The sequence below is a fragment of the Neomonachus schauinslandi genome, chromosome 15 (genome assembly GCF_002201575.2).
Source record: "Neomonachus schauinslandi chromosome 15, ASM220157v2, whole genome shotgun sequence".
Taxonomy (NCBI): Eukaryota; Metazoa; Chordata; class Mammalia; order Carnivora; family Phocidae; genus Neomonachus; species Neomonachus schauinslandi.
The window spans coordinates 45,966,363-45,985,783 of record NC_058417.1 but is presented as its reverse complement, the minus strand read 5'-3'; the positions used below and the strand labels follow the sequence as shown (position 1 = coordinate 45,985,783).

Here is a 19,421-nt window from a genome sequence, read left to right as displayed (position 1 = left end):
GGCCAGGTGGTTATGTGCTGTCAGGCTAAGCTGGGTGACGTTGTTCACCCAATATGGTAGGATATATTGATTTATAGCCCTCGCTGAATCATGATTGAAGTGGGGGAAAAGCATCTGCACAAAGGAAAGAAACGGTGTTGGTCAGATAAAATTAAGAAATGTTTCCTGAATTGTCTTTTGTATTTTTCAAAATAGCCAGTTTTCCCAATCTAATTTTTTTCTCTACTCAAAATGCCATCTTTATAATGTATAAAGGCCAAACATAAAATTTTATGTTTGGCCTTTCATTTGCCAGTGACACACTATTGTTCATGTTAAAGAGCTTAAATTAAACAGAGAGAAATCTTGTTCAACTGTCTGGCCAATGGAAATTGGATAGTGATATGATAGTTTTAAGAATGTAGAGAAATCTTCAGCCAAAGTGAGATTCTTGGCAAAGCAGTAATTGCCCCTTGGTGGTGCAGTCTGTGGCTTTAAAAAATTAAATTGTTAAGAAAATGTGAGAGGCCTTTATTATAGTGAAAAAACTAATTTAGTTGATTTCACATGTATAATTATTTGCATACACAGATAATTCTAGGTTCCTTAGGTGAAAATTCACTTGGCATTTATGTTTATAAGCTTTAAATCATTAGGTATTTAAACAGTTTCAATGGAAATCTTTCTAAAATTAATTATACCCTTTACTTTTTGTACAGGATCCATACTGAATATATAAGGCAGTGTTTTATTAGTGTGCATTTTGAGTTATGATGTTTGTTGCTTATACATTTGTAGTAGCCCTTCATGTTTTCTAGTACATGAGCTTTGAAACGATAACCTGGCATGTTTGAATTTTCTGTAAAATAATAAGTGACTCACAGTAAAGGTCTTTTAAGTAAAACCTTTAAGAATTAATATATTTGCTTTGGCTATTCAAGGACTTTTTGTTTACTTTCTGGATCTTAGATGTGCATCAGATAAGAGTTTTGGATAAGTAAGGTGTTGTTATAAATAACTTACTGTTAGCAATTACTTTTGGCTTTTCATCTGATAACAGGTGATTTCAAATCGGAGAAGTCTAATGGGGAAATAAGTGAGTCTCCTGGAGCTGGAAGAGGGGCATCTGGGTCAACTCGAATTATCACCAGATTACGGAATCCAGACAGCAAACTTAGCCAGCTGAAGAGCCAACAGGTGGCAGCTGCAGCCCATGAAGCAAATAAATTATTTAAGGAGGGCAAAGAGGTATGTTCCTTCTGTTTAAAACAAAAATCTCTGGAATGTGAAATAATTTTATTTATCCAACCTGAAAAGTAGGGGCAGGAAGTTTGTAGACCTACTTTTGAATTGTATTTTTCTACTTTCAAGAGTGTAGTGGGTAGCAGGTTAAAAGTGGTTAGGTTTATAACACATATAATACATATTTTATACAATAAATATAGTTGTGTACCCAAATTTCACTTCATGTGGGGAAATGCTGTAATTGGGTGGTATACTTTCTTACTATATGGTTAGTTTTATTGTATATAATTCTAAAGAGATAGAGGCTTCTTTTTCACATATGGTAAAGAGTGCACTATTTTTGTGGGCTTTAGTAAAGAGTTATAGGTGATTTAATGCTCAGTTCTAGCTATAATAATTTTTTTAAAGATTTTATTTATTTATTAAAGAGAGAGAGCATGAGCAGGGAGGAGGGGCAGAGGGAGAGGGAGAAGCAGACTCCCTGCTGAGCAGGAAGCCCGACACGGGGCTCCATCCCAGGACCCTGAGATCATAACCTGAGCCAAAGGCAGACGCTTAACCTACTGAGCCACCCAGGCCCCCCCTTTAAAGATTTATTTATTATTTTAGAGAGAGAAAGAGTATACACAAAAGAGGGGGGCACAGGGTAAGGGAGAGAGAACATCTCAAGCAGACTCCCCACTAAGCAAGAAACCCAATGAGGGGCTTGATCTCACAACTCTGAGATCATGACCTGAGCTGAAATCAAGAGTCAGACACTTAACCGACTGAGCCACACAGGTGTCCCTAGTATTTTTATTTTTGTTTTTATATTTCTTAAGAAGTAATTGCTACACCCAATGTGGGGCTTGAACTCACAACCCAAAGATCAAAGAGTCATACACTTTACCGACTGAGCCAGCCAGGCGCCGCCGCTAGGACTTAGTGTTTCTGTTCCCCAGCTGGCCAGGGTGGCAGAATCATGCCACAACTGTGTCTCCCATATTTAAGAATTATTTGCAAGGTAGATATGCAAGAATATATAGTGTTTTTTTCTAAACATCATAGGAATTTCTTTAAAGCAATAGCTTCTAAGCTGGTTTTTCACTCTGACCCTCAGTATGACATTTTTCATAGTAACCCAGTACACACATTCAGAAATTTCCTGAAATAGTATTTTACCTTACCATGTGGGAAGCACTCTGGTATTTTCTCTTCTAGTCTAGTTGATTGTGTTGTATTTTGTTTTTTTAAAAGTTGAGAAAGATCCACTATTGATCTCACAGTTCACTAAAGGATTGGGATCAGCTGTTTGAAAACATGCTTTTAAAGTATCCATGGGCTGTCATACTAAAGCTGGAATAATAAAAGGAGCAGACAAAAATATTTTTTTAGGAATATATTTTTTGGGGAATAGTACATGTAATGCCTTCCTTTTTCCCTACCCTGTATATTATAAGCTTGAAGTAATGATTGGTGAATGAGGTACACATGTGGTTTTGTGTGTATATTTGAGATACTTAAAAATACTTCATAATGTCTGACATATAATAGGCACTTAGTAGAGGTTCTTTTTATGGGAAGATCTTGGTTGTTTAATTATAAACAGGTGTAGCTTTTAACTTCACTTACAGATTTCAAACGTTCAGTTGTAAGATATACCTGAACTTTATTTGGAATGATAAATCACAGATTATTAAAAGACAGTTGATCAAGTTTACATATTTGATATGAATAATGAGTCTTTTTATTTTCTTGGTCAGGTACTGGTAGTTAACTCTCAAGGAGAAATTTCACGGTTGAGCACCAAAAAGGAAGTGGTCATGAAAGGAAATATCAACAATTATTTTAAGTTGGGTCAAGAAGGGAAGTATCGTGTCTACCACAATCAGTACTCCACCAATTCATTTGCTTTGAATAAGCACCAGCACAGAGAAGATCATGATAAGAGAAGACATCTTGCACATAAATTCTGTCTGACTCCAGCAGGAGAGTTCAAATGGAATGGTTCTGTCCATGGGTCCAAAGTTCTTACCATATCTACTCTGAGACTGACTATCACCCAACTAGAAAACAATATCCCTTCATCCTTTCTTCATCCAAATTGGGCTTCACACAGGTAAAGGAAACTAAGGTTCATTTATTGTTGTGAATATACTAAATATTTACAAAATGATTATTGCAGGTGCTCACTTGAAACTCATTACCAATGAATTGAATGAAGTCAGTTTAGTTAAGCAAAACACTGAGGACATTAGGGATGTGAGTATACTTCTAAGTTACTGGACCAACATTAGCATTTGGAAGATTTCTGGAAAGCAGAGTCTTCATCCCTGGAGTCAAGAGGAGGCCAAAGTTCCAGAACACTGTAGGAGGTTTAAGGAGTTGGAAGACTAATTAATCTCTGGGATTCCTTCTAGTGTTGAAAATCTATGATTCATGGGTCCTGTCCCTGTGCTTTAATAAAACCACCATTTTGCACCAAAAAAAAAAAAAAAATTAAAAAACTATGATTCTGTGAGGTAGGAATTTCCAGTAGCAGTATATTTAAACCTGCTTAGCCTAGAAACATATGCTCTATGAGATGGAGACAGAAATTACAGCTCTTGTGGTTTTAATTTAAGACCAACAAGTAAAATATCTTTTTTCCCCTCCTTCTGAAATACAGGGCAAATTGGATCAAAGCAGTTCAGATGTGTAGCAAACCCAGAGAATTTGCACTGGCTTTAGCGATTTTGGAGTGTGCAGTCAAACCTGTTGTGATGCTACCAATATGGCGAGAATCTTTAGGACACACCAGGTAAGTGAGTTCTGAGCCTTGTAAATAGTATACCATACTCCCTTTTGGAATATTAGCCTATTAATAATGACAGCTAATGTATTTAAAAGGTCATATTACATATTAAATTTAACTCTTCCTGGCCTTGTTTTCCTCCTCTATGAGATGTAACATGAATAAATATTATTTCTTATTTTTTTTAAGTAAAAATTAGCATATATATTGAATAGAAAGAGCACTCACATTTTTTGAATATTCTAGAATGTTTCAGTTACTGTGCTAGGCATCTGATTTACTTAGAATTGAATGTCCAAACATCATTCAGCTCCTAAGTAGACCCAGAGTTGTGTGACTTCAGCAGAAGGTTAAAAAAAAATGATAAATTTTGTGACTTGAATCTGCTTTTTTAATTCTAGTGGATTTAACTTTATTTAGTCTTTAAAAAGTTATCACTATAAAAACTAACATAAGCTTATGGTAAAAAATATAAATTACTATTCAAAGTGAAAAGAAAGAATCATTTTACCTTCCCTGCCCCTCTACGGAGCCCATTCTGAAGGTATGATACTGTTATTTTGTTAATATAAATATATTTTGTTTTGCATCCCACATCTGTGTTTTATTTTATAATGAAAAGTTTTTTTTAAGAAAAGTAGTTTACACCTCCTAAATTTTCATCTGCTAAGGATTGCTCTCAGTTGTTTTTTGTTTTTTTTTGTGTGTGTGTGTGTGTGTGTTCTCCTTACATAAATCTTATACTTTGTTTTCTCTCTTTTCCACCTCCTGTTTTGAATGTAATTGCTGCTACCAGTAGAGGCTTCCACAAGTGGAATGGATTTAATTCTTCCTGGGATTAAAAAAAGAGGGTTAAGTTCAGGTGCTATAGACTGCATGCTAGGAGAGGAGAGCTGAATGGCGGGCATGCTTTTATTCTACTTATTGATCTCTTTCATCAAGGTAGAGCAAGGAGAGAGTCAGAGGCAATTGTGAAGCAATACTCTGAGTTTCTGTTGCTCCTTCTTGCATTTACCTCCAGACATGCCCAAAACTGTTCTGTCCCAACGTTCTTCTATGCAGTGGTCATCCTGAAGCTAATGTTGGTGGGCCAAGCAGCCATGTCTCTGGTGACAGAGATCAGTACTTCGAGAACTGAAGCTTAGCTAAATGTTGTTAAACTCCAGTACTCAAACATAACTTAAAGTGACTAAATCATACCTTTTATAAATTCATTTCTCAATTTTAAACATCCCAATGGAAGGTAGAATTCAACTTTTTTTTTTAATCGAGTTTGTTTTTTTTTCTTCTGGTTTGTCATTATGACTAGCCTTCTAAACATGTTACTTAGAGTTATAAAATTATATCATGAATTGTATTTGTATTAGTATGACACATCTAGTAATATATATGAAAGAACTCTTTTTTAATATGAGGTAAAGTAGAATGCTCTGAATTTTTAAAAAAATTAGAGACTGAGATTCAGAAAAATTAGAGATTAATAATAGGACTCTAACTTCTCTCAATACTATGGTCAAAAACTTCCAGGTGACAAACTTCTCTAAGACTTGACCCTAAGGAACTGTTTACAAATTCAGCCAATGATTTTATTCATTAAATGATTATTTATTATGATAGTCAATAATAAAACTTTGAGAGCCTTCTAAATATCTAACAATTGCAGAACATTTTAAAAATAGTAAATTAAGATTTTTTTGAGAAAATTATAAAGTCTTTGTTGAAAAACAACATTAGGTATGGAAGAATACCTAAATAAATAGAAGTATATTTCATGTTCATGTATAGGAATACTCAGTGTCTTAAAATTTTCTCGTGTTATTACATAATTACATAATTATGTAATTATTAATTCCAATAGCATGAATAATTATCATTGGGCTTTCTGCGGAATTTGACAAGATTAAAAATTTTATATGGAAAGGGCAACAGTAGGGTTTACATCTAAAGGACAGGGTAGAGGGATGCCTGGGTGGCTCAGTCAGTTAAGCGTCTGCCTTCGGCTCAGGTCATGAACCCAGAGTCCTGGGATCGAGTCCTGAGTCAGGCTTCCTGCTCGGAGGGAAGTCTGCTCTTCCCTCCGCCTGCCGCTCCCCTTGCTTGTGCTCTATCTCTATCTCTCTCTATCTCTCTGACAAATAAATAAAATATTAAAAAAAAAAGAAAAGAAAAAGAAAGGGCAGGGTAGAAAGACTTGTCCTACCAGATAACAAAACTTACTTGGTAGCTATAATAATACTGTCGTATAGATGCAAAGATAAATAGACCAGTGGTACAGAATAAACCATCCAGAAAGAGACCAGCCCATATATAGACATGTAATAGATGATAGAGTAGCATTTTAAAAAGATTGAACTCTTCAGTAGCAGGTGTGATGAGGCAATTTGAGTTATCTATATGGGGAAAATTGGATCCCATTCTTCTTATCATACACAGTAGTCAGTTCCAGGTAGAGTAAATCCTAAATGTGAAAAGCAAAACTCCCAGGAAGAAAATATAAGAGATTATGATTTTGGAATGAAGAAAGTTCCCTCCTTCCCTCCCTTCCTGTCTCCTCTGCTTCCTTCCCTTCTTCCTTCTATTTCATTTCCCTTTTCCCCTTGCCTCTCCTTCCCATATTTTTTCCTTCTCCCTCCCCTCCTCCCATACTTCATTCCTTTTCTCTTACTCTTGATTGTTTTTTACCTTCCTGATTCATTATGTTTCAGAACATACCAAAGTGTGGCATTATTTCTCCCGTTTATAAGCTGTTATCCATCAGATAAGAATGAGTGTGCATATATGTGTCTGTGTGTCTGCTGTTACTACAGGTGACTTTCCTTTTTCATGTTTAATATTATGACACATACATAAGATTGTAATATATAAGCAGGAATGGGTCATAATAAAAAAACACTTGTGAATTCATCAACCAGTTTAAAAAATAAGAACATTATCATTATTGCATCTACTCTGCATTCACATGACCTTGCTTCCCCTGAGAGATAACCGCAATTTTTAAGTTTGTGTTTTGTTATACCCATTCTTTGACTATGTAGTTTTATCACATATGTATAGATCAGTGAATGGTGGATTGTTTCCTGTTGTTTGAGTTTCATAATAATGTGTCATCCTAAAAAACTAAGTCATAGATGGGTTAAAAGGAATTTTTATTTTTTTTATCATACTATAGTCAAAGGAGGGTTAGTATTCACAATATATTCAAGAACTTCTATAGTTCAGTAAGAAAAAAATCAAACCATTTAGTAGGAAAAAAAGGCCAAAGATACAAATATAATTCACAGGAGACACAAATAGCCAAAACATGAAAATTTCCCTGGTAAGGTGAGGTAAATGCACATTAAAACTAGGGACTATTATTTCATACCCACTGGATTGTTAAAAATTTAAAGAATATAGGCAAATATGTGACATAATATTCTGATACACTGCTGATAAAAGAGCAAGGAGGGAAATGGTTGCTGCAACCATGTTAAAGAATCATTTGGTAAAAAAAAGTTCAAAATACAATTCTACTCCTAACTCAGTACCTTAGAGAGACCTTACATGTGTACATGAGAAGACATGTAGGAAGATTTTTTTTTTTTTTAGTAGATTCCACGCCCATTGTGGAGCCCAATGCAGGACTTGAACTCACGACCCTGAGATCAAGACCTGAGCTGAGATTAAGAGTCGGCTGCTTAACTGACTGAGCCACCCAGGCGCCCCAAGATGTTTCTTACAGTATTTTGTAATGGTGAAATTTGGTAACAATCCCTAACTGTCCATAATGAGGCACATTTAAGTTACGGTGTGATTCTGTAATGGGCCATTATACAGCCATGAAACTAGAGCAAGTGTCAGTGAGATTGAATCTCATAAATGTACAATAGAGTTAAAACAGCTCTTTTCTTAAAAACAAATGTAGTATGATTCTATTTATGTAAAGTTTAAAAGCATGTATTCTAGTATAAAATACTGTTTATGGATACAGACATTTGTGGTAAAAGTTTAAAGAAATGCAAGAGCTGTATGCTTGAAATCTAAGAAATACACTTCTAAATAAATAACAAATGTTCAAAAAAAATTGTAATGGAAACTAGAAAACACTTTGAATTGAATGTTCACGAGAATCCTACGTATATTGAAATTTGTAGGCTGCCACTAAAGAGTACCCTGGGGGAAATTGGTAGTCTTCAATGCTTACATTAGAAAAGAAGAACTACAAATTAATTAGCTAGGTATACACCTCAAGAAGTCACCCCGAAGACAGGAAATATTAAGAACTGTTGAATATTAAATATTTGATGAAATAGAGAACATACCTTAGATTCCCATTATAATTTACAAACCTCTGATGAGATTATCAGGAAAGAAAAAATAAAGGGGAAAACACAAATAACAAAAATAGAAAACACAAATATCAAAAATAGAAAAGGGGCTATGCCAGTCAGTATTTCTGATTCACTCTCACTGGCCCTAGGGATTTTAAACCTTCAGAGGGTCCACTAACATAGTGTTCAGGCTTCCTGTATCCATAGAGGAAGGGCCCACTGGGCTTCTAGTTTTGGGTAGAAGGATTGGGGAAGAGGGTCCCCAGTCCCCCACCCCCATCTCAGTTATTAGACAGTAGGGTATGGGCCACGCTCTCTTCTCAGGCAGGAAAAGGATTTCTGGTTCAGTTTAGAGGATGTGACTGTACCTATCAATAAGGAGGTGGTCAGGACCAGACGACTTCATAAGGAAGTTCTTCAGATTTCAGGTAATAGGTAATTCTATTCAAACTCTTCCATAAAATGGGAAAAGAAGGAAATCTTGCAGATTATTATTTGTTAGTATAACACTATTATAAAACTAGATACATAGTAATGGACAAAAGATAACTAGAAAATTATGGCCCTGTCTCCTTTATTAATATTTATTGTTGGTTAATAATTAATGGCAAATAGATGTGCATTCAGGTACTCCTAAAACATTAGCAAATATATTCAGGAGTAAATTTTTAAAATTATAAACCATGGCTAAATTGGCTTCCCCTAGACATGGAAGACTTGTCCACTCTTAGGAAATATCATGCTATTTTAAGAAGTCAAAGAGTGAAAACTTTGATCATCTCATTAGATACCAAGAAGGTATAAGTTCATTAATTCTTGTTTAAAAAAATCTTAACTAGGAATAGAGAATAGCCTTTTTTGTTTTTTTTCCCCATAAAGATGTATTCCAAACCAAACCATCATGCTATCTTGATATGTTCCCATTAACATTCAAGTGGAACAAAACAAAAATGCCCACTATAGATGCTTTTTAACTTTTCTTAAAAGTGTTAGCTAATGCAGTTAGTCAAGAGAAATAAAACATACATATGTATGTGTGTATTATGTGTATGTATGTATGTATGTATTATGTGTTGACAGATAAGGCATAATTATTATATGCAGCTTAAAAACCCCAAGGAAATTGAAAAACTATCAGAAACAATCTGAAAACTAAATAAAGATCTTATTTATTTGAGAGAGAGGACACGCGCGTGTGTACAAGTTGGGGGCGGAGCAGAGGGAGGGGGAGAAGCAGACTCCCTGCTGAGCAGGGAGCCAAATGTGGGGCTCGATCCCAGGACCCAGGGATCATGACCGGAGCCGCAGTCAGATGCTTAACCGACTGAGCCACCCAGGCATCCCCAGAACAATACATTTTATGTAACAGTAACCATGTAGAAAATACCGTGGGAGTTCTGAGTTAAAATAACAAATTGTATAAATACATTTAATTTTGTTCCCTGCTTAACTCCCTGAAAACTGTGGCAAGGGGATTTTTTTAAAGCATAAACCCACAGAGAATAGGAGAACAACAGAGAATACAGCAGCAGTAAAGCCGTGGAAGCAGTAATACAGGTGAACAAATGGTAACCTGCCTAAGAAGGCCATAGCCCAAGTCAGTGGGGAGAAGTGAGAACTTTCTCAAGTCACACCAGAGAGTCATCCGAAGGCATAGGTGCAGAAGGTCCATAGCAGTCCATTTGGGATCATATCTGTGCAGTGTCCTTACTTCCACACAGTCCTGCCAGATAACCATGAGTATGGTGAGCCCAGTGTCTTCCAGGCCTCACTCAGACCCTCACCCTCAGATTTCACCAGAAGAGGCTACTGTGACCCAGCGACAAGTTTATTTTTTCCTGGGAACCTTTTTTTAATAGTAACAGTATTGCTCTTTTGCTCATGCAGCTAGTTTTATTCTTGCTACTGAATTTTCAAAATCCAAACTTTATACTGTTTGGGATATACACATGGGTGATAAAACTATATAGAAAAGCAAGGGAATGATAACCCAAAAATCAGGATAATGACTGCCTGGGAGTGGGACACACTAGCTTCTGATGTATTTGGTTATTGATACAAAATTCTCTTTCTTAACCTGGTTATATCTTACATATTTTTAAAAATTATAATGAAAGAAAAGATCCCCATAACAACAACAAAACTCTCAAATAACTAGGAATAAATTTAACAAATATTTAGGATCATGTAAAGAAATCATTAAAACTTTACTAAAGATAGAAAGGATACTCAGTAAATGAAAAGGTGAAGAGGGGTGCCTGGGTGGCTCAGTCAGTTGAGCTGCTGCCTTCGGCTCAGGTCATGATCCCAGGGTCCTGGGATCGAGCCTGAGCCCTGTATCGGGCTCCCTGCTCAGCAGGGAATCTGCTTCTCCTCCCTTCGCTGCTCCCGTGGTTCTGCTTTCTTGCTCACGCTCTCTCTCTCAAATAAATAAAATCTTTTAAAAAAATGAAAAGGTAAAGATACATCATATGTTTAGATATGTATACCACTTTTGAGAACCATGCGTTATGATAATTATATTAACTTAATCTATCAAAAATCCTACTCATTTGCATTATGAATAGGATTTTCCCTCCTTGGGAGGCAGACAGGCTTGATCAAAATGATACTAATATTTCAGCTAGAAAAATTAATTGCAAGAAAAGGAAAGTAGGCATGAGAAAAAAGGGAATAGATATTAGAACATTTTTGAAGCTACAATAAAAAGTAAGATTTAGGGTAGCGGGACAGAACAAAGAACCCAGAAATAGACCTACGCACATGTGAGCATCTAGCAATGATAGCATTACATGTAAGAGAAAGAAAGAGGACATGTGTAGAGAAAATACCACCTGGATCCCTGCCTCAGCAAAAACATTCAGATCAATGAAGATTTTTTTAAAAAACGAAAACTAAAAAACTTCAGTAAGAAACCATGGATTAATTATGTTTTTGTTGTGATACTTTTTTTTTAAACAGATGTAAAACCCAGATGCCATAGAGGAAAAAAGTGGATGATATATGTATTTAAAATTCTGAGTGGAAAAATAATATTATAATCAAACTCAAAAGACAGATGACAAACTGAGGAAAAATATTTGCACCACAAATGGGAAGTTACCTTAATTGACAAAGATCTTTTATAAATGAAAAGGACTAATAGTCCAGTACAGACAAGACAAAGGATTTGAACAGGCATTTTGCAGAAAAATAAATATGAAAGGCCAGTGGACATTAAAAAATGTTTACTTTTCTCGTAATTAAGGAAATGTAAATCAAAACAGTGGGATATAATCTCTTATCTCTCAACTGGGCTAATAACTTAGAAGTTTGGGGGGCGCCTGGGTGGCTCAGTCGTTAAGAATCTGCCTTCGGCTCAGGTCATGATCCCAGGGTCCTGGGATCGAGCCCCACATCGGGCTCCCTGTTCCGCAGGAAGCCTGCTTCTCGCTCTCCCACTCCCCCTGCTTCTCTCTCTCTCCCACTCCCCCCGTTTGTGTTCCCTCTCTCGCTGTGTGTCTCTCTGTCAAAAAAAAAAAAAAAAAAAAGTCTTAACTTAGAAGTTTGGTACTAACTTGAGTGAAGGTGTGGGAAAGCAGGTGGCTTTATGGACGGCAGTGTGAAGTGTACAATTCTGAAGAGCTTTGTGGCTTTACTTGTCAGCATTTTAAGTGCAAGAACCTTTGGACCTAGCTACCTCCCCACTGGGGGACACTGGGGGTACTCTCCAAGTTTACCAAGAAAGACACAAAACATTTTTTCTCATAGCTTTGTTTATAACAGCAAAACAAGCACAAGACCCTGGGCACCACGTGGAGATTAGCAGTGGAGTTGAAGCTTGGTCCCTACTCCCGGCCATGCTCTCAGTTGCACCGTGGAGGTGTGGAAGGGACACCTGCCACCCAGTGCGCCTGCCAGTATGGATGGGGTACCAGCCCGATCGGGCTTCCTTCCCGGGGCCTCTAGGCTGCCAGCAGTAGCCAAGATTTCTGCCCAGCCAAATGGAATTGACTCTTTCAGAGCTGAGCTTTGTTGCTGCCAAAACATAAGGATTGTCTTGGTGGCAGTGAGAACAATAGAATTTACTCTAGAGTAGCTAACATCACAGATTAGCTACAGTACTACCTCGGTGGCCTGGTCTCCTCAGCGAAGTGTTGCCTTTGTATTTGGTGATGAAAATGTTTCTGTTTCCCATGTGAGCACCAAGAGCACAGGCTGAGTGTCCAGCCCAGCTGTGAGCTCCCAGAGTGTCACTGCATCAGTGGTCTCCCCACACAGTGCTCCGTTCCCGGCCACCGTCAGCGCAGATAGCTCAGTTGCTCTGTCAGACCTGAACTTTCAGAGGGTTTTAAAGCTCAGCCTACAAAAACTATGTTCAGAAATACTACTTGATCCTGGCTCAGTCACTCCCTTACTCTAGCGGGCTGAGGCTGTCAGGTTATCCAGCAAGCTGTACCTGCAGAGCTTGCCCCACTCCCTGGTTCCAAGAGTAGGGGCAGATTGACGGTATTTGAGTAAGGTAGTCCCCCGTGAGCATCTCCTCCCTTTCCCCTCCTCCCCTCAGTTGTGAGAGAATGAAGATTGTTTGCTCTACTAGTGGTTGTGCAGCTAATAGGCATGAGCTCTCTCGGCCTGGGGTAGGCTAGCTTTTCGGGTCTTCTATTCCTAGGGACACAAAGCTTTCTTGAAAGTGGAGATAAATAAGGAACTTTTAGTGGGAGGATAGAGATAAAAAGAATTAAATCCCCTTGCACATCTTTCCAGCACCACCACGTCCCGCAGGTTGACAAAAGATCTGTTTTTTTGGTTTTGTTTTGTTTTTTTTCACGTAGCTATGCCCGCAAGATTGGCTATATCTGGGTAGGGTGTGCTAAAGCAGTTCTTCTACCACTGGAGCTCTTAGAGACAGGCTCTTCTCTTCATAGGTTTTGGTCAGTGTCCTTGTTTATTGGAAAGATTCCCATTCACAAAAATCCAGTCTCATCATCTTAATGTAGAGCCTCACCACAGACCCTCCTGTCTTCTTACTGCTGGGTGCAGCGATAGCCATTTTCCGTCCTGAAAAGAGAGTGTGGCCTGTGCCCTGTGTTTAATGACTGACGCGAATCGGTGTGGGTCCTTCTTTCCCAGCCCTTCCCCTCACCCAAAAGCGGGAACCTCGTGGGCCTTTTTCTCTGTGGATGTAGAAAGCCTGAATTCTACATTAGTGGACCCTGTGATGGCTTTAAAACCCCCAGTGCTAGATAGAATTAGAAATATTGGTTGTTAAAATAAAAGGTTTTGGATTTGTTGGTCTTTTTGGTGGGAAGGAAATAATGTATTCTTTAATAGGGGACTGGTTCAATAAAAGATAGTATGTCCATGCAGTGGGGTATATTATTTAATTCTTTAAAAAGGTCTCTCTCTTCTGGTATGAAAAGATCTTCTAGTGCAATTATTCATTGATTAAAAGCTGTGTAGTTGTGAATGTAGTATCCCTTTTGTGTAAATATGATGTTGGTGTATATATGAATAGTTTCAGGAATAAGCCATAAGTGAGTGTATTTCTTATAGGGACACATATGGGAAGGATGGCATGTTTTTGCTTCTTTCTACTGTTTGATTTTTCCCATTATGGAATTATTTACCTACTTATTTTTGTGAGTTGGAGTTGTCTAGGTCATGGGAATATAGCTAACCATCCTTTGATTCTGTCTTCCTAATTTGCAGTAGTGTATTTTTATCTTTTTAATTTATTTTTCAAAGTCAAATGCAGTTCTGTCTTTCCATTCATATATTCTTAGGTTACACAGGATGACATCAATTGAAAGAGAAGAAAAGGAGAAAGTCAAGAAAAAAGAGAAAAAACAAGAAGAGGAAGAAACAATGCAACAGGCTACATGGGTAAAATACACGTTTCCAGTTAAACATCAGGTAATTTTTATTATAGTCTTTTAAAATAGGGTTAGCCATTTCTGAGACTTGTATTCTGCAACTTTGAGTATCTAAATTTTGTTTTACTTTTGACACAATCTTTTATTTAATGTAGTTGGAACAAAGTAAATCTTTCTGGCCATTTTTATAAGCGTAGGTTTATCTTACTAGAATATAGGTGGGCTATTAGACTAATTTGTTGAAATTGTTAGAAAACTGTAAAATTGTGTTACATTTTTCATATTAGAAAGGGGTACAATTGACCTTGGAAAAACACGGGTTTGAACTGCATGGGTCCACTTACACACAGATTTTTTTTCCGGTAAATATAGTACAGTACTGTAAGTGTATTTTTCTTCCTTCTGATGTTTCTTTTCTTTTCTTTTTTTTTTTTTTAAGATTTATTTATTTATTTATTTATTTATTTTTCTTTTCTTTTTTTTTTAAAGATTTTATTTATTTATTTGAGACAGAATGAGAGACAGAGAGCATGAGAGGGAGGAGGGTCAGAGGGAGAAGCAGACTCCTTGCCGAGCAGGGAGCCCGATGCGGGACTCGATCCCGGGACTCCAGGATCATGACCTGAGCTGAAGGCAGTCGCTTAACCAACTGAGCCACCCAGGCGCCCAGATTTATTTATTTTAGAGAAAGGGTGGGGGTAGAGGGGCAGAGAGACTCTTAAGCAGACTCCCCGCTGAGTGCAGAGTCCGTCGCGGGGCTCAGTCTCATGACCCTGAGACCATGACCTGAACCAAAAGTAAGAGTCGGACGCTTAACCGACTGCACCACCCAGGTGCCCCCTTCCTTATGATTTTCTTAATGACATTTTCTTCTCTCTAGCTTACTCTGTTGTAAAGAGTTCAGTGTATAATGCGTATAACAAACAAAATATGTGTTAATCAGCTGTTTATGTTATCGGTAAGGCTTTGGTCAACAGGAGGCTATCGGTAGTTAAGTTTTGGGGGAGTCAAAAGTTACACGTGGATTTTTGACTGCATGGGGGGCGGCAAACCCCCATGTTGTTCAAGGGTCGGCTGTAATCAGTTTTTTCGTAAATCTTTGATTTCTGTTGAAAATAAAATTGATTGGTAAACTTATTTGCCTGACTATTGATCTTCTTTAGTAATAATGCATAAAACCAGATGTGCTTTATAAAAGCTTTCTCATTCTCTTTTAATCAGAATGTTTTCATTTACACCAGGTTTGGAAACAAAAAGGAGAGGAATACAGAGTAACAGGATATGGTGGTTGGAGCTGGATTAGTAAAACTCATGTTTATAGGTTTGTTCCTAAATTGCCAGGCAATACTAATGTGAATTACAGAAAGTCATTAGAAGGAAGTAAGTAATTGAAGTTATTTTTTCTGTGTTACAGTTTCTGATTTTGTACTATTTATTATAAATTTGTAGTACATTGTCCATATTTTGGATAAAAGTGTTTTTCTGGAATTTTTAATTGAACATGCAAAACTGCCAGTGTAGCTTATGAATAATAAACTCTAAAATACTTTAAATTACCTTTATTCTCAGGATTTTCATATCTAGGATTTCAGTTAAAGAAGATAGAATAGAACTTACTAAAAAAAAGAAAAAGAAAAAAGGCCTCAGCCACCTAATTGTTTTTCTAAAATCTTAAATTCAGTATTACCTTACTTCTTAAGGAACCACCTATCTGGTAACCTCAACGTCATAGCACGTAACAAAGCCAGAAAGGAAGTGATAGAGACTTCCTTAACACTACCACATAAATGAGGGAGGTATTAACTCAATTTGTGCTATTCGCTAACAACTTTTAGTATTTAGAGTCACGGAACTCTAGAGGGGAACTGCCCTATTAAGAGACCATCTATTTTGAATCTCACATTCCATGAGCAGATTATTTCATGAAGATGTAAAGTTATGTACAAGTCATCTAGGTAGAGAGGGATAGAGCCCTGACTGGAATCCATGTCTCCTCATTCCCACTGTCCTTTTTGCACTCTACATTGCCATCTCTCTTTTGTTACCACAGCTTCTCTCCTGTGAAGCCTTTGCTACAGTGAGTACTGTAATACATAGCCAGCTAATTTGACTTCCTTGTGAATGGTTCTGGTGAACCCTGGACTGGTTAGATATTTGAAACCATTAATGTGGTCAAGTTACCATTTTGGATTATCCTTTAACAGAAAAAATACGTATTTCATAAGGCTCACTGGAACTTACAGGGACTGGGAGTGTCTTGCACATAATAGATGCTCAGTGAATATTTCTGTTTGCCAAATAGAACTATTCAATATTAAATTCTATTATAATCTGATTATATTCAAGCTAAATGCCCTTTTATAAGAAATTCTAAAAGATTAACATTTTTTATTTTTTTAAAGATTTTATTTATTTATCAGAGAGAGAGAGACAGAGTCAGGCAGAGGGAGAAGCAGGCTCCTTGCTGAGCAAGGAGCCCGATGTGGGACTCGATCCCAGGACCCTGGGATCATGACCTGAGCCGAAGGCAGAGGCTTAATCGACTGAGCCACCCAGGCGTCCCAAGATTAACATTTTTTTAATTGCCATTTTGTTGCTCCAGTTACCCACGTAGCACTTAGAATTATAAGGAATTTTTGTTTAGTTGTGTCTGACCTGGTTTGTCTTGTGTAGTAAAATCCATATTATCAATAAGCAAAATATTTAGGCTTTTGTAGATTTATCTTTTATCCACTTTCCTTAGCATACGGTTTCTATTGTCCAAATGCTGGGCCTTTATCCAGTCAGGTACCAAGTTGGTTTTCCAGCATCTTTTGAGCTTTTCCTCTTAGATGGTAGCAGTGCACATTGTTAGCCTAATTTAACTACACAATACGAATTACAGTGAAGGCCTTAGTAACCACCAGTTTATAATCTCAGAACTGCTGGTCCTTATAATAATGGCTAATCTAGTCTGATCATATGATAGAGGCACAGATGTGTTGGAGAAAACAGAAATGCAGTTCAGGCAACCTTGACTTAGCATCAGAAGACTAGATGTTTGACTTGTTTGACTGCTGACTGTGTCCTTATCTCTAACCTCCATTCTAACTCAGACTGGATGCATTTGTTTTGCATATTAGTTTATAAGTGTTAGTAAAGGTATTGATGTGCAAGGATTAACAAAGGATATTAATTAGTGTGTATGTCAAGAAGACCTTTATGGAGGGGAAATCCCCCAAATATTTTATAATTGTCTCTTTTAAGTATCTGGGTTATTAAAGCTTTTAAATGGGGTTAGTGCCATCATATAAAGCTCTCTTTGAGCACCTTGAAATCATTGAAAACATATTGCCCAGTTATTCTGAAATAACTTAAAGAAGGACTGAATAAGGAGAGTATCAGTTTAGTTTTTGTCCTTTAGGTACCTGGGGGTCCAGACACATCCTGTCACCGTTTTCTATGATTTTTTTCTTCTTTCACCAATATCCTACTGTCTTGACAGATACCGAGTTTGTTTTTTGCACTCTTTTCCCTTCCCTCAGCCAGATCTTTCTGGAAAAAGTCATTTATTTAAATAAGAAGTAGGTACATGGTTCTAAGTCCTTGGGATATTTGGGATCAAGTGAAGAAGAAAATAAAAAATAGAAAATGCCTGTAAGGCCCAAGAAAATTCATCTGGACAATAGTTCTGTATCATGGGCTTGGTTTTTTTTTCTCTTATGGAAAGTTTGAAACTACAACTTTACCACGGAAGTAAAAGAATAGAATAATGAACTCCCATGCAGCCATCATTCAGCTTCTGTCACTCTCCTGTTAGTTGTCATCGCCTACTTTTTTTCCTGGAGTTTTTTTTTTTTCCATGTATTTAGAGCAAATTCCAGAAATCGTGTTATTTACCAGTTCAGTATATATCTCTTATTGGAGTGGACATTCCATAACCATCATGACAGTACCTGTTCAACAAACTAACAGTATTTAACACATCCATCTTGAGAGTGTCAGTTCCTATTCCAATTACCCCAGTTGTGCCAGAGATGCCATTTTACTGTTGGCAGTAAATCAGGTCCAGACAAGGCCAAACATTGTATTTGGTTATTTCTCTGAATTCTCATTTATTCTTTGATAAATGCTATGATTCCCTACCCAAAAAAAGTCCATAAACAAACTTTTATAATTAATTTCACTGGCTCTTGGATAGTCTTGAAGTCTACCCATGGACTCTAGGTGAAAAATACTTAAGTATTTATCCTTCTAATGTGATTCTTTAACACAAAATATGTTAGAAACACTGATGTAGACTTTGTGGAGTCATTGAGCAGTTGAAATAGTCTCATGTGAAGGATTCTGAAGAACGTCTAAAATGTACTCATTCCTTTTATGCTTTAGGTCAGCTGAGCATATTAGGAAAGTATATACTATCTTCAACTTTTGTGTTTTGTTTTTTTTAATAAAAACAATGGTATAAATTGCTGGAAATTACTTGATAATCTCCACTAAACTAGATTTATTAAAGTAAATTGCTAATATTCAGACTACCCATAATTGTATATATACTCAATTCTTTTTAGCCAAAAATAATGTGGATGAAAATATGGATGAGTCAGATAGAAGAAAAAGTCCACGGAGTCCAAAAAAAATAAAAACAGAGCCTGATTCTGAGAAAGGCGAGGTAAAAGATTCAGATGCTGCCAAAGGAGCAGACCAAAGTGAAATGGACGTTTCCAAGATTACTGAGAAGAAGGACCAAGGTAAGGAGAGTCAGGTGTGAAGGGCAGCCTGGGGGTGATAAGATTGCATTGGATCTGGTTCACACAGCAGAAGAGGTACTGCCTTATCTTTCTTTGATGGCACCTTTATTGAGTCATAACTCATTTGCTATATAACTCACCCATTTAAAGTGTACAGTTCAGTGGTTTTTTAGTATTTCACAGAGCTGTTCACCTATCACCACAATCAATTTTAGAACATATTCATCACCCCAAAAGTAAACCTCATACTCATTAGCAGTCAGTCTCCAGTCCTCCCTAAATCCCCCCAGCCTACTAGTCTACTTTCTGTCTCTATGGATTTGCCCAATTTTGGATGTTCTGTATAAATGGAATCATATAATATGTGGTCCTTCGTGACTGACTTCTTGGACTTGGTGTAATGTTTTCCAGGTTCATCCATGTTGTAGCATGTGTCAGCATTTTGTCATTCCTTTTTATTTCTGAATAATAATAGTCCATTGTATAGACGTGCCACTTTTTGTTTATCCATTCATCAGTCGATGGACAT

General features: G+C 37.0%; 1 protein-coding gene across 1 annotated transcript in view; it reads left to right on the top strand.

Annotated features, from left to right (window-relative positions):
• Positions 1 to 19,421, top strand: part of BPTF (bromodomain PHD finger transcription factor) — a 147,408-nt gene that overhangs the window by 76,261 nt on the left and 51,726 nt on the right. Inside the window, exons 7-12 of the mRNA XM_044921887.1 lie at positions 1,040 to 1,227; positions 2,967 to 3,322; positions 3,872 to 4,003; positions 14,073 to 14,202; positions 15,404 to 15,542; positions 18,713 to 18,892. Of these exons, the coding sequence (XP_044777822.1) occupies positions 1,040 to 1,227; positions 2,967 to 3,322; positions 3,872 to 4,003; positions 14,073 to 14,202; positions 15,404 to 15,542; positions 18,713 to 18,892 (1,125 nt within the window). The remainder of the gene's footprint in view (positions 1 to 1,039; positions 1,228 to 2,966; positions 3,323 to 3,871; positions 4,004 to 14,072; positions 14,203 to 15,403; positions 15,543 to 18,712; positions 18,893 to 19,421) is intronic.